General features: G+C 36.7%; 1 protein-coding gene across 1 annotated transcript in view; it reads right to left on the reverse strand.

The window, feature by feature from the left end:
- The window catches only part of MYO16 (myosin XVI), a gene marked incomplete at its 5' end in the record, with an annotated part of 177,772 nt that overhangs the window by 136,067 nt on the left and 27,620 nt on the right, over positions 1-14,085 (reverse strand). Inside the window, 2 exons of the mRNA XM_067563549.1 lie at positions 968-1,168; positions 1,752-1,904. Of these exons, the coding sequence (XP_067419650.1) occupies positions 968-1,168; positions 1,752-1,904 (354 nt within the window). The remainder of the gene's footprint in view (positions 1-967; positions 1,169-1,751; positions 1,905-14,085) is intronic.

Here is a 14,085-nt window from a genome sequence, read left to right on the forward strand (position 1 = left end):
GCAATTCTTATTCTATGTCCTTACATGACGCTTTCATTTGGAGTTTTGACTAGATAATGACTGTTGGGTTTAAATCATTGATTCCATACACTACATTCAGAGCGCAAAGCATCAGCAGCACATGATAATGAGCCTGAAGGATTTTCAAAATTTCCTTTGCACCAAGAAATTCTCACAGAGGCCCTGCCCATCACCACCTTTTACTGTGGCATATTAAGTATCAAGGGAAACCATAAAGGTGTATAAAATAAATCTTCCATATCAGCAAAAAGAAAAATGTTATTGTCCTACTGTTAGAATGGTCCTACTTTTTTAAAAAAATCTGCTTTTGGTTTTTTGGAGAGTGGGACAGAAGAACAGTGTGCAGAAAAAGATGAAGGAAGAGAATGGGGAAGGAGAATTAAAATAAGAAGAGGGAGAAAGTACTGGATATAAAAGCCAGTCAAAATTTTCCAAATTACAATTTTTTGTTGGGAAAAATGTGAAGAATTTTTCATAAAAGTTGCAAAAAATCCATCCTGTTTTTTGACCAGCTGGAGAACTGGTCAAAATGTTTTGAAATTTAAAAAAAAAAAGCTTAGTAATTTGCTGAACATTTTCACAAAAAAGAATCCTATTTTTCTACCAGACTTGTTCAACATAGTAAGTATTTTCAAAACTTCCCTTGGGCCAAGAAATTCTCATAGTTGCCCTACCCATCATCACTGTACTGTGGCATGTTAAGGATCAAGAGAAAACATAAAGGAGTATAAACTGAATAATTTATTTGACAGCCTTTGAATTTTGAGATATTAGACTCTTTCTAACAATGTCTTTCCAGATAAACTGAATTGTTTATAATGGACTCAGCACTTTCTATTGGCTTTCAGAAGTTGTTAGTTCAAAAGCTTTGAGGAATCTCTTTTGTCCTTACTGCCCTTTTCCTAGCCATATATGATTAATTACTCCCTTTTCTCAACTCACTTACCTTTCCAGCGTAATGCATAACAGTGAAAGTTGGACTCTGATCCTTTGGTGCAACATTGCCATTTCCATCTTTTGTGGAAGAATATACTGCATTTGTGTTGGAGGTTTCCTGGTAAGACTGAAGGCGTTTAGAAAGATTCTGTTCCACTGACCAAGTGGATTGGCTTTCTTCATCCAGCATTGCCAAAAAACCTGATGGCTTCTGAAATGAAAAATGGATGAGCTTAGATTTCTCTGTTTTCATCAATGGCAGAATACAATTCTTCCCTGAACAGCAAAATGTTTTGTTGTTTATTAAACAGAATTGTGTATCATTTTAAATAAAACACCTTTTGGTTAAAGTCTGCTAAGCACATAAGATAGGCATTTACAAAGATTCAACACTTGATTTTCTCTAAAAATTGTGATGATTACTAATCTCTTAAGAAAATGACAGGGACTATGATATTTCATAGAAGTCAAACTCCACAAATCAACTCCAAGGACAGAAGAAATCTCCATGGTCACAACAGGAGCCTGAGTACTGCAGTAGCATCTAAGGACTGCTATACAGACCCTATGTGTGTGGACCAGTGGGTCAATATAGGCATTTAACCTCTGCCAAACCCTTTCCCCCCACATCGGTGCACAGGACAGTTATGGAGGCTTCCTTCTATGGCCTATTTGCACCTGTCACCTTCTCTTTAGATACCTAAATCAGAAACTGCTGATCTGAATTTTTATTAGCCTAACACACAGACTAGGTGTATAAATATACATGGTGTATAAATGGGTTTGAAAACTACCTGAAAGAAAAAATCCAACGCTTCTGTATGGTTACCAGGAGAATATGTTGTTTCCATAGTAACCCCCTCCTGTACACATTCTGCTTGCTCTTGTAAGAAAAGCACTTCATTGATATACTGGTGTATCTTCTCATTGATCATGTTGACACACAGCTATCGTAAAAAGAAGGGAAAATGAGTAATAGAAATTTATAAAATAATTAATCAGTACTGGATTTACTCTGTGCCTAATATCAAACTTGAGGAAACATTAATGTACAATGTGTGATCTCTTGATAAACCAGAGTTTAGGAAGGCCCTGGGGAAATTTACATCACTACTATTAGTACTAAATTGAGAGGAAACAGAGCTGGAACTCATATACAAACTTGAAACTATCTGACTAGGTTTGAATAGAGACTGAGAGTGGCTAGCCCACTACAAAAAATAATGTTCCCTCTTTTGGCAGTCACACTTTCTCATCAGCTGTTGTGAATGGGCCTTATGCACCCTGATTGAATTAACCTCATTAACACTTGCCCTCCTCACTGTGATGTAACTCACCCATCCTTGCATGTGTATATATACCTACCTAACTGAAGTTTCCACTTCATGCATCTGACAAAGTGGGTTTCTGCCCATGAAAGCTTATGCCCAAATAAATTTGTTAGTCTTTAAGGAGCCACAGGACTCTCATTGTTTTGCTAAAAACAGACTAATATGGCTACCCCTCTAGTTCTCTGTCTGATACTGATTATAGTGAATTTGACATATTAGTTCAAATTTTACCAGTACTCTCAGATATACTGGTGTAAATCTAGATTAATTCCACTGATTAAAGTGGAGTTACACCATATTTACATGAAGCACCACAGTCTTATCTCTTGGTCACAGGAGATAGTGCATCATGAGACTCCCATGGTCACAGTGAACTATGAGAGGCTTTGTCTCTCCTACTTGGTGAATGAGGACATGAGGCAGCCAAACTGTAATTCCGACACAACAATGCAGTGGCATTTCTGAATCAAAATGTGTTCATTTCCAGCTGAAAATGTTTGGGTCTTGGCAGAAAATGGAAAACTTTGTTTTCAAGTCTACAGCTTTTTGACAAAAAACCAACAAACAAAATAATCATCCAAATAAGCAAACAAAACAAAACTAAAAACCACAATATTTTCTGCAGAAAGCAGACACATTTTGCAAAAACTTGTGTCTAGTTGATAACCCAATTTTCAGCTGAAAAATAGTTGAGATAACATTTTTTTAATCAGACATTTTTCAGGACTGTTTTCTTTTTTAATAGAGATATCAGCCTGTGGAAGAGTAAATATTTGATTACTTCATGGAAGAGTATTTCTTGAAGTATTTTATTCAAATTAAGTGGAAAATATTCGTAACTATTGTTCAAAACAATACTAAGAAAATAGAGGGTTGGAAGAATTGAATTATCAGGCAAGATTAAAGACTGAAAACATCCAGTCTCTTTTCAGATTAGACCTTAGTCACATGTTTATTTTGGCTAGAAACTGTCAGCCATTAATAAGGGATGTAAAAATAGTTCTAATCAATCAATCAATCAATCAATCAATCATGTTTTTAACAAACAATTAAACAATGTAGTTCAGTCTTAAAAGTACATGGGTTACCTTTAAGATGAAGAAAAATACTCCAAGTAAAGTACAGAAGCTACTCTGAATTTTCCATTAAAACCTCATACTAATGCAATCTGTTTGTAATCACTTTCCAGTGAAGCAGTGTAGCATGACCAATAAAAACATCAAAACAAAAACAAAAATCAATTTTAAAACCAACATAAGTTTCTTATTAATTGAGCGCATATCCAAATACAGAATAATACAAAATAAAGTCCTAAATGCAACCATCAATTTTTAAAGTGATATTTCTCATAATTAAACAATTTCCCATTTTTTTCTCAAACACTTAAAATTTAAACTGGAAGACTAAATTATACAAAATCAATTAATTTAGGACAAGATTTTTATATAACTTTGTAGTAGGCAATATGTTTCACCTTTCATTTTCAGAATTCTAATTCCTATTATAGAATCATTCTTCCAGAAAAATCTGAACATTACTTTAAAAGACAGCTATAACATAAAAAAAATCAAGCTTTTGTTTAACAGGATATATGAATCCTCATCATGAGATACATTTGTGCTGCATACACATTTATGTTCAGACATCATTTAATGTCACACAAATATGTTTTACAAAAAAGTTAATTTGTTAAAAATCTTGCCATGAATTCAAGCTTATTTTACCATGTGCACTTCTTCTGAAAAGCATAAAACAAACTAAATACATTTGAATGACTGACTATGCAGCAAAATTACTAGACAATGTAATTTGAATTGAAGGGTGGGAACATCTTGGAATGTCTGATGTACAATACTGGAGTGATTAAAAAAAAATCCATGCTACTCTGTGAAGACTTTCCATATTTCCACATAACATAGTAGGTTATTAGAGGAAAGCAATACATTGCAATGTGAATTTTACTGATCAATACATTGCAGCCTACTTCAGCAATAGTTCAATTTTCAGGGGTAAGACACTGCAAGTAGAAATGTGTCATTCAGATCTTCAGACCTGCACTTCTGAGAGTGGATTCTGTTACAAATATTAAAAAGTAAAATAAGTTCAATTGGCTACATATCAAGAACCAAACTCAGATGGCTGTAAAAGCATTCGGTTGGTACACACAGGAAGAAGAGAGAAAGAGTAAATTTTGACACCTTGGGTGATTCTAGTAAGCATTAGCAGCTGAAACATAAGAGAGAGGAGGCAGGGAGTTGCGGTTGAGCTGATTGCACTAAACTTGAGCAAATAATTAATTTTCAGCTAACCAAAAACTCAGGGGGAAAAATCCATTTGTTTATAACTGAAACTGATTTTTTTTTCCAGTTTTTGTTACCAAAATGAAAAACTGGGGGAAAAAATAGTTTGTTCAAACAAATCAACATTTTTTAAAACAAAATGGTTCATTTAGAAACAAAACATGAGAATGGTTCATTTAGAAAACATCAAAACAAAATGTTTTGACTTTTTCAAAGTTTTTTCCTAATTTTAAAAACAACGAGAGTCCTGTAGCACTTTAAAGACTAACAAATTTAATTTCTGCAGGCATAAGCTTTCGTGGGCTGTAAGTGGCTGTAAGTGGGTTACAGCCCACAAAAGCTTATGCCTGCAGAAATTAAATTTGTTAGTTTTTAAAGTGCTACAGGACTCTCGTTGTTTTTACTATATACAGACTAACACGGCTACTCCTCTGGAACTTTCCTAATTTTGTATCTGGCCAAAACTGATTGCTGAATTCTACTTGAATTCCCAAATATTTTCGGTTACCTAAAAACTGCATTTTTAGGCAAATTTACTATTCATAAAAAAAAAAAAAAAAGAATTCTCCAACTCTAATTTTCAGCTGCCTTACACTGAGAATGGTTTTCCACCACACTCAGGCCAGCATAATTTAGAACAGTGCAAAGTTTCCTCTCTATTAAACTTGCTTGTGACACCTGCAAAAGAATCATTAGGTCAGCCAGCAATTGTTGAAATGCAGGGCACTCTAGTCATGCCCTCCACCATCCCAGTATGTCTCTTTCAAAGGATGTATGGAGAGCACTAACTGAAAAGTTTCAGAGTAAAACTTGACAGATTAATATAATAATTCAAAGAGGTAAAATTTGAATAATAGACAAACTTAATTATACTAAATAAATTCTGTTAACGCAGCCTCTCTTACTGAGTACCATACCAAATACAATACTAAACAGTAACATATTTTCTAGTCAAGTACACAGAAATGAAAGATCACATCAGAGCACACATTATACAAACATCTGCATCAAACACACTTAGAAGGAAATGTAACAGTAATAAGAGAAACTAACAAAATGAAAATTATCCCTACAGTAAATACTACATAAACACCTTAAAGCTCTGTTGATTTGCTTTGCTCTTGTCTAAGCCACTTAACATTAACTATGGTGCTTCTTTTCATTAAACCTTATTCTTTTTTATTATGTACATGCTTCTATTTTGTTCCATCATGTGCCTCTTTAGTATGAGAGTGCCCGTTTCTATACAGGTGGCATCAAGATCTACTTGACACTTCCAGGGTCATATGAATCTTATCCTTGAGTTACTCTGTTTGCATCAAATATCCAAGATCAGATGTCTTAAACTTAATGTATGATTGAAGTGTATCTTCTCTGAGTCTTCTGGTAGATAACAAGTTTGCACCCTCCATAATCTTCAATAAAGATCACTTAAACTTAAGAACAAACAAACTGTCTACTGTCCACACATTTTTATTGAATCAGACCAGCTATCCACTCTGTTACTAGGAGATGTTTCTGGCTTAGTTTTGAAGCTGGAAAACTTACAAAAGGAAGCAGGATAAGTACACAAGGATGATTAGAAACCAAAATGGAACTCCTTGTTTCTAAACAATTAAACCAAAACAAGTATCTTCTATGTCTTTTTCTGTAAGTGATAAAAAATTGATGGTATTTGGTAAAGTAAATCCTCAACTCATCGTCACATTAAATAATGTATCCTAATTGGAAATTTTCTTAACTCTACTTGGGTGGCAATTAGAGATGACTAAATAGCACAACCTATAAGCGATTCCCAAATCTAAAGTCAAGTGAGAGACAGAGATGGGCACTGAGCTCTAAAGATAACTAAGCAACTATAATTTAATTAAAGCTTTCCCAATCACTTTATACAAGATAATATCTGAAGCATATTGCCAAATACCTAGGAGACCTGTAAAAAGAAAACTTGATGATTGTCCATCAACTTTATTACTGTAGATGTAAACTCCTTGAAGATCTCTCATATACTTTGGGCATGCAAGAAGATTACCCTCTCTCAAAATGCATATACAGTATGCTGAGTAAAGCATTTGGCTGTCTTTTTAACCCATCTATCAAGCTGTGTGCTATCTGCCTAGATGAGGTAGCTCCCCTGCCAATTCTAACTGAGAAAGGTATGCTCCAGCTTGAGTCAGAAAAGTAATCCTGAGATACTGACTGGCAGGCAGAATCTTCTTCCTCTACTTATTCAGTATGGACTGAGGAGTTATTTCAAACTTGAATGCAGACAATCACTCATTACTACAGAAATGTTTTGGTGATTTCTCCTCTTGTCCTGTTCACTTTAACAAAACAAAACAAAAAAGTTGATTGCAAAGATTCCTCATAGAGTTGAGCTTGGCACTTAACAAAAAATCCACATCATTATGTATAGAACTGGCTGGAATATTTTCAACTGTGTATTTTCATTGAAATCTATTGTTTCATCAAAGCTGAAACATTTCATGGAGGTGTATCAAATTTGAGCAAGCTTTTGACAGGAAGGTTTCTGAGGTCCAGAATGGACTTTGGTCACTTTGAACATATGTGAAAGAGAGAGAGAGAGAGAGAGAGAATGTGTGCTGAAAGTTGTGTGCCACGCACATGCTGAATCATACTATTTTTGTTTTGATGTGGATTTTTTTTTTCCAGTGAACCTCAAAAGTTGTCAGGAAATGGAATTGTCATTCTCTGGCCAGCTTTAACTATGTATTTTATGTATTCTATTAATAGAATCAGTTTCAAATAATTTATGTTGGAATTCCTCTATTAGTTCTTATATGTTATGCATTTGTCTTAGTTTTGTATTAATTATTATTGCTTTCTACAGCAGTACTGCCCTATGTAATAGTTTGTTCCTTATAATCAAATAAAATAAGATATACCTGCCCTCAGAGAATCATATATTACACATCATTAATACCTCATTGCAGTAAATAGACATATTTATGCTCTAACTGAAGTCAATGACAGAAATCCATTATGATCTTGAAACCAGACTGTACATCTTGTGGCAGAAGAGAAATGTGTATTTCTCTGCATTGTAAATCCCATTGTGTTTGTTTATTCTTCACAAAATCCCTTAAATAATTTTTTTTTATTCCTATTGTTACTATGGATATATAAAATAGAAAAAAGTGGCACCTATCGCACACCAACACATTACAGAAACAAAACAATTGCATTGTAGCTTGCACCCTGAGATCCAGCAGAAGCTAACCCCCTACAAAACAAGAATTCTCTCTTGTGTGTGGATCCAATTCCCATGTTAAACAATATCCTCATAATTCCTTAAGGAAGCATTTCATCTTGCTAGGAAATCATGTTGCCCATGGTGTCATTAGCCATTTGTTGACACTTGTGACAGAAATACAGCACAGCAGAAACCAAACTTTGTGTTAAGCTACTAATATAAATATCAGTCACCTACAGAGAGCTCCATCAAGGAGCAGAATATTGCACCAAGTTATTTTGAAGGAATATGAATTAAATGACAACAACTGACTTTCCTTAAAAAAAATTGGAATGAAAGACTTCAAACTGGCTCCAAATTTTCCACTCAAGAACTCCACTTGCTTCCCAACAAATCAAGCATTAGCGGTGTAAAAATGAATGCTGCTGCGGAAAGATACATATCAATTTTGTTGATCATGTCCTATGTATGTTATTCCATCCATCAGAAACAGAATCTAGTTGATAAATCTAAGTTTCAGATAAACTATTTTTTTTGCAGATACGATGAGGCAAACATAAAAAAAGACTTATTTTAATTTTGGGTGCATTGTACACACTTCGACATATCCACCTTTTCAAAATAAAATAATATATTGGGAAGGAGAGATATATTCTAATAGCAACCAAGCAACAAGATTTCCAGAAGCTAGCTCAGGCAGATGTAATCTAAAATAGTTTTAATGACTGCACTGATGGGTCACGTGACAGAATCCTGAAACACAAAAATCTCAGCAAGCTGTAACTGAACAGGAAACACATTGAGATATTTAATTTTATTCCATATTTATTGAAGAATTTATGGTGAAATTCCTTTGAGTACAATTAGCCTGTTATGGTGAAATTCTTTTGAGTACGATTAGCCTGTGCAAGACCTTTTATGTCACTTGAATTCCAAGTTGTAACTATGAATGGAGAACCCTGAGAGGAGCCACGCAGGTAGACCTCTGCATTTCGTGCATGCCTGAGGATGGCTCTGAACCAACCCCACAGAGGCTGATGAAAAGTGCAGGATGATCTAGGGAGGAGCCACAGGATCCATGATTATCCTATGACCCTAATACTCCACCCAAGTAGTGGTCCAGTGGATAGAACATGGGACTGAGAGTCAGGAGATCTGGATCCTGTGCATTGTTCTGTCACCAGTTGTGTAACCGTGGACAAGTTCTTTCATCTCTCTGTGCCTCTACTTCCCCACCTGTGATAATACATACCCTCCTTTATAAAGTACTTCTAAGTCTGCAGATGAAAAGTACTATTCAAAACTAGAAACTGTTGTTATTCCAATATATTACCTGGATTAGTGGCTGCAGGGGAAAGGAAGGGCTGTGCTACAATACATTTGTCCGAATCCCAGATTGTGGATGAGGATTTCAGCCTCCCCAACCCCTGTATAAAGCTTTGTTATTCTGACTTTATCCTGATAATGTGAATCTTACTCTTGGAGCACACATCTGGTTCTTCTGATGCTTTTTTGGGCTTCTTGGCAACATTGTAGGAAACAAATATTTGGGGGAAATGGTATAAAATAACAACAGATAACCTCAGCCACTGTCCCTCCTCTTCCTTGTAACATTCGTTTGCTGTCTTGTCTTTAATCGAATTGCACACTCTTTTGGGCAAGGAGAATTTCTACCTATGTGCTTGTGTATTGTCCTAGCACAATGGGACCTCAGTCTTAATTGGGACCTTAGGGGGTACCATGCATAATAAATAAAAGAATATTAAACATTGCCAGAGCAAAGATACTGCCAACATTTAGGGGGGTAAAATGAAAACAGAATAGAATATAAAAGGAAAAACTATTAAAAAAAAAAAGATCTATTTATATTTCACCTAAAATTTAAAAGTGCTGCTGCTATTATTGCCAGACTAATGATACCGACAGGGAGGGTCACATGACCACCTGGGATATTTTTAAAGGCGTTTTTAAGTTTTAGGGAAAATTATTCCATGATTTTCTTGGTCTTCTATTGGAAATGTAAATTCCAGTGAGCAGTAATGCTCTTAGCCTGTGTCTTCTCACATTATTATTACACTATCCATCAGTTTTTGAATTTGTTGTGCAATGGTTGTCTTCTATAAACCTCAACTGCAATCATTTAGTTAGTTATGTACACTGTTTTGCTAATGTTGATCCTGAAAGAATGAAATGATCTACTATTGTGAAGATTTATGTGGTTTAAAATCAAGGCCTATTGATGCTAAACAAATTCAAGTGAAACAGCATACCCAATGCTGATTTTAACTTAGAAGCTTTCTTCTTTGACCTGATCTGTAAAGCTCATCTCATCAGTGGCCAGTCATAATCGTCTTGCTTTAAGAAGTTATCAAGCTTTGTGTATGGAGATAATTAACTTTCCTTTTCCAGTTCCTTGGCATCTATCATCCTGTTCATTGTTCATTAATTGTCACTAGACTAATTCACTGTTTATCTTTGGCATTTCAACATTCTAGTGGCTTCTTGCTCAATCACATACTCTTGAGTGAACATGTTATGTGACCTAAATTGTCCTGCTCCCTTTTCCAGACACACATGATGCATCTTCAAACAGAACCTGTTTTACAATAGCTGCTTACATTTCATATATATGATTTAGTAATATATTGTCACTTTTAACAGTTAGATTGAAAGTCCAATTGGGCTGTTTTAAAAATGAGAGAAATTCAAAACAAATTTGAATGGTCTCAATCTGGTATCTTTGTGCAATTGAACTACTTTAATTTTTCTTGGAAAGACAAACATTTTTCATTAATTTAAATGAAAAAGTGGGCCATTTTGCAACGAGGGACAATAATGGTTAAATATTCCCCATGATAATACCTTTAAAATCTGTACTGGTATTCTGTTTATCCTTTTACAATCTCCACTGATATAGACAGATAAAGGCATATGTGGATTTTATGTGCAATAGAGCCCCAGTTACCCAAAAAATTTATCTGACACTTGGAAGCTTGGGATAAACTTGTCTTCAGATAATCAGGAGAACCATCTCAGCAGACATTGATAAGGGCCTGAATCTTCCACTAGTATTAATAATTGTCCAAAGTCAATGAAGTTTCCCTAGTGTAAAACTGATGTGAGAACAGAATCAAGATTATTTATTTCTGAGGTCAGATTTCAGTACCTCAAGTATAAAATTTAACATTGTTTCACAAAGTATTTGAAAATTGTTATTTTCTCTCCCTTGTCCTGATTGTAAAATCAACCTCTGAGCAACATCTCCCTGACTTGTTACTCAAAACTGAAAGACAAATCCCAAACTGTTTCTTACTGAGTAAGTGCTTTCTCTCATTGTCCAATCTGCTATGCTCTAAATTTAACAAACTAGACTCATGTTTGCACTTTCATCCCAAATGGGTCTGACTGCATCTCTGCCTTCTTTCAGATTTCTCTGAGTGCACCCTCCTAGGTGTTAGCTTTTGTGCCCCCTGGGGTGGAATTTTGCAATTCTCCCAATCTTAGACCAGGATCTGTGTACAACAGTTCATCTATACCAACCACTTATTACTGCACACCTGTGTTTCTTCCCTTTGGGGAGCCTGTGACCAGCAACCTAATGATTGACAGCCATCTTAAAACAAGTACATTTATCAGCAAAAGGAACAAACTACTAGAGAAAATGACTTCAAAACAACAGACAGCCTATATATATTTAGCATAATCTAATCCAACATTTCACCACAAGTTAAATTAGATGGGCTTTTGTCCTGAGAAACAGGAAAAGAACAGAACCAATTTACATTCCTTTAAGCCACTTTTGCACCCTCCTGATCCTTGGCTGCTTTGTAGGGCCCATTTAAATTACAACAGCCTGTCATTAGCTACTTATGGGCCACAGCACTGCCCATAAACTCCACCATGCTACTTGCAGTGGCTGCACCCCTTCTGCCTGCAGCCCCACCCCCAGAACACCCTCTATGTCAGGGTTTATGGGGAGATCCATGGAAAATAGCCTCACAGCTGTCCACGTTTCTCCCCAGTGGAGAATTCCCTGCTGGACCGAGGGCTTTTAGAGCTCCTTTATGCTTCTCCAGCTCTTTGACCCAGTGTAAAAGGGCCAGTCCAGAGGTAAATCTCACCTAAGGTGCATGTGCAAAGAGTTACAAACATGCTTAAATGCTCTGATGGGTAGAATCAAATTTTAATTGAGGAGATTCATTGATCACTATGTGGTGAGTGTAAGCAATTAATTCACTAAGGACCAGATCCACAAAGGGACTTAGATGTCTAACCTCCAGATCTGAGTGCCTAAAACCCAGTTTTAGGTTCCACTGCAAACCACAAAACTCCTGCTCAACTGCCACCAAACCATGTAGGTGCCTACACTCACTTGGCACCTAAGATTTTGTATCTATTTTCCTGCCTCTGTGCATGCACACTGCTGCCCCACTCTAGGGGCCCAGATGCCTATCCCCTGTCTAAGCCCCAGAGTGATCCACAAACCAGGAAAGATAGGTGTTCATATGCTTAACTTGTGTGCAGGTCTTGATCTGGCAGAAATGTTCAGAGTTTGCCTACTGGATTGGATCCCAGTCAAAAACTGGTGGTGTCGGAATGGTGGTGCCTTCTGTGATGCTGGCAAAGCTGGTGCCAGCTCATGCCAAGGCCACAGGCCTCACTGAACCCTGACAAATAAAAAACTGGAAACAAGTCTGGCTTACTTGTGTGTTACTATTATTAAAATAGATATTAGAGTTATAAGCATGTATTAAGACTTTATGGACTGCTTGTAGGATGCTGCATGTATTAATCCTACTTATAATATCTATATCCCGTGTCATAATGTGATGTTTAAATGTTTGCTCTGTAATGATAAATATGTTTGCTAAGACTGTAGAACTCCCATTCAGGGGAGAAGCATTACCAAGGGTGAAATACTAGTTTACTACAAGAGTTGTCATCACCTCTCCAACAAAAGAAGGTCTGCAGACATCAGACAAGCCTTTGTGGACAAAATATTTTGTTAATTCCTTTCCCCACGACCCTGAAGAGGGTACGTGAACCAGCCTTCTTCCCATCACAGCTTGAACACTGAGGGAAGGGAATAAAATCCCTCTTAATGAGAAATTGTTATCCCTATGCTGCTTGAACTCTGAGGGGTGATGATTTCTAAGCATAAGCAAGGGGTCTCCAGGTGTTTAGCTTGGGTTAGCAAATAAAGTTTGCTTATTATAGAAGTTTCCATTATCTTTTGGAATTTAAGACTGTAACTCATTTATGTGTGAATATGTTACCTGCTTTAACCTTATAAATAACTCTTATTTCCTTTTCCTACTTAAAAAATCTTTAGTTAGTTTATTACAGGATCATCTACAAACATTGTCTTTGGTGAGAAATCTAGGGTACAACTGACCTGGGGTAAGTGACAGGTCCTTTGGGACTGGGAGTAATCTGAATATTGTTGTGATTTTTTAGTATAAGGGACCATCTATCACAGAGGCAGGCTTGCTGGGGTGGTAGGATAAACTGGTGTTCCGAAGGACACTGTCTATGATTCCAAAGTAAGGCTGTTACAGATTCACACTTGTTACTTAGTTGGCGAAATCTAGTTACAGAACACAAACAATTTGGGATTTGTGCCCTGTTCCTTGACACTCTGCCCTGAGGTTGGCATCCAAACTTATGAGCCACTCTAGACAGTGTGACAATCACCTTATAAATTTTAGCCCAGTGATTATAGTACCCACCTGGCATGTGGGAAACCTTGGTTCAGTTCCCTCCTCTACCTGAGAGGGAGCAAGGATTTGAGAAAAAATCTCCCACTTCTCAAGAGTGTGCTGTAACCACTGAGCTATGGGATGTTTTGATGTGGGGCTCCCTCAATCTCTCCTGTTGAAGCTGTTTCACTGTGGATTAAATAATTAAAGTCACTGGGCCGGAGAACAAGAGAGAAAGTGAGAATGGCTCTGTAGTCCGGTGATTAGGTCACCCATGTGGGATATCCATGGTCCAGTCTCTCTGGTCCAACGACTTTAGGTGGAGGGTGGAATTGAACCCAGGTTTCCTACATCCCAGGTGAGTGCTCTAACTATTGGGATCAGAGTTATAAGGTGGGATCCTCCTTCCCCACCCCTTTTGTATGGAGCTATAGTGAAGAAGATGCCTAAGGGCTTGTCTTAATGTACAGCACGGTGCCACTGTAGTGTTGCAAGTGAAGACGCTCCTACACCGACAGGAGATGCTTTCCCCTGAGAGGTGGTAGTTATGTTGGCGGGAGAGCTTCTCCCACCAACATAGCGCT

The sequence above is a fragment of the Emydura macquarii genome, unplaced genomic scaffold (genome assembly GCF_026122565.2).
Source record: "Emydura macquarii macquarii isolate MOO-44397 ecotype Brisbane River unplaced genomic scaffold, CSIRO-AGI_Emac_v2 contig_2531, whole genome shotgun sequence".
Classification (NCBI taxonomy): Eukaryota; Metazoa; Chordata; order Testudines; family Chelidae; genus Emydura; species Emydura macquarii.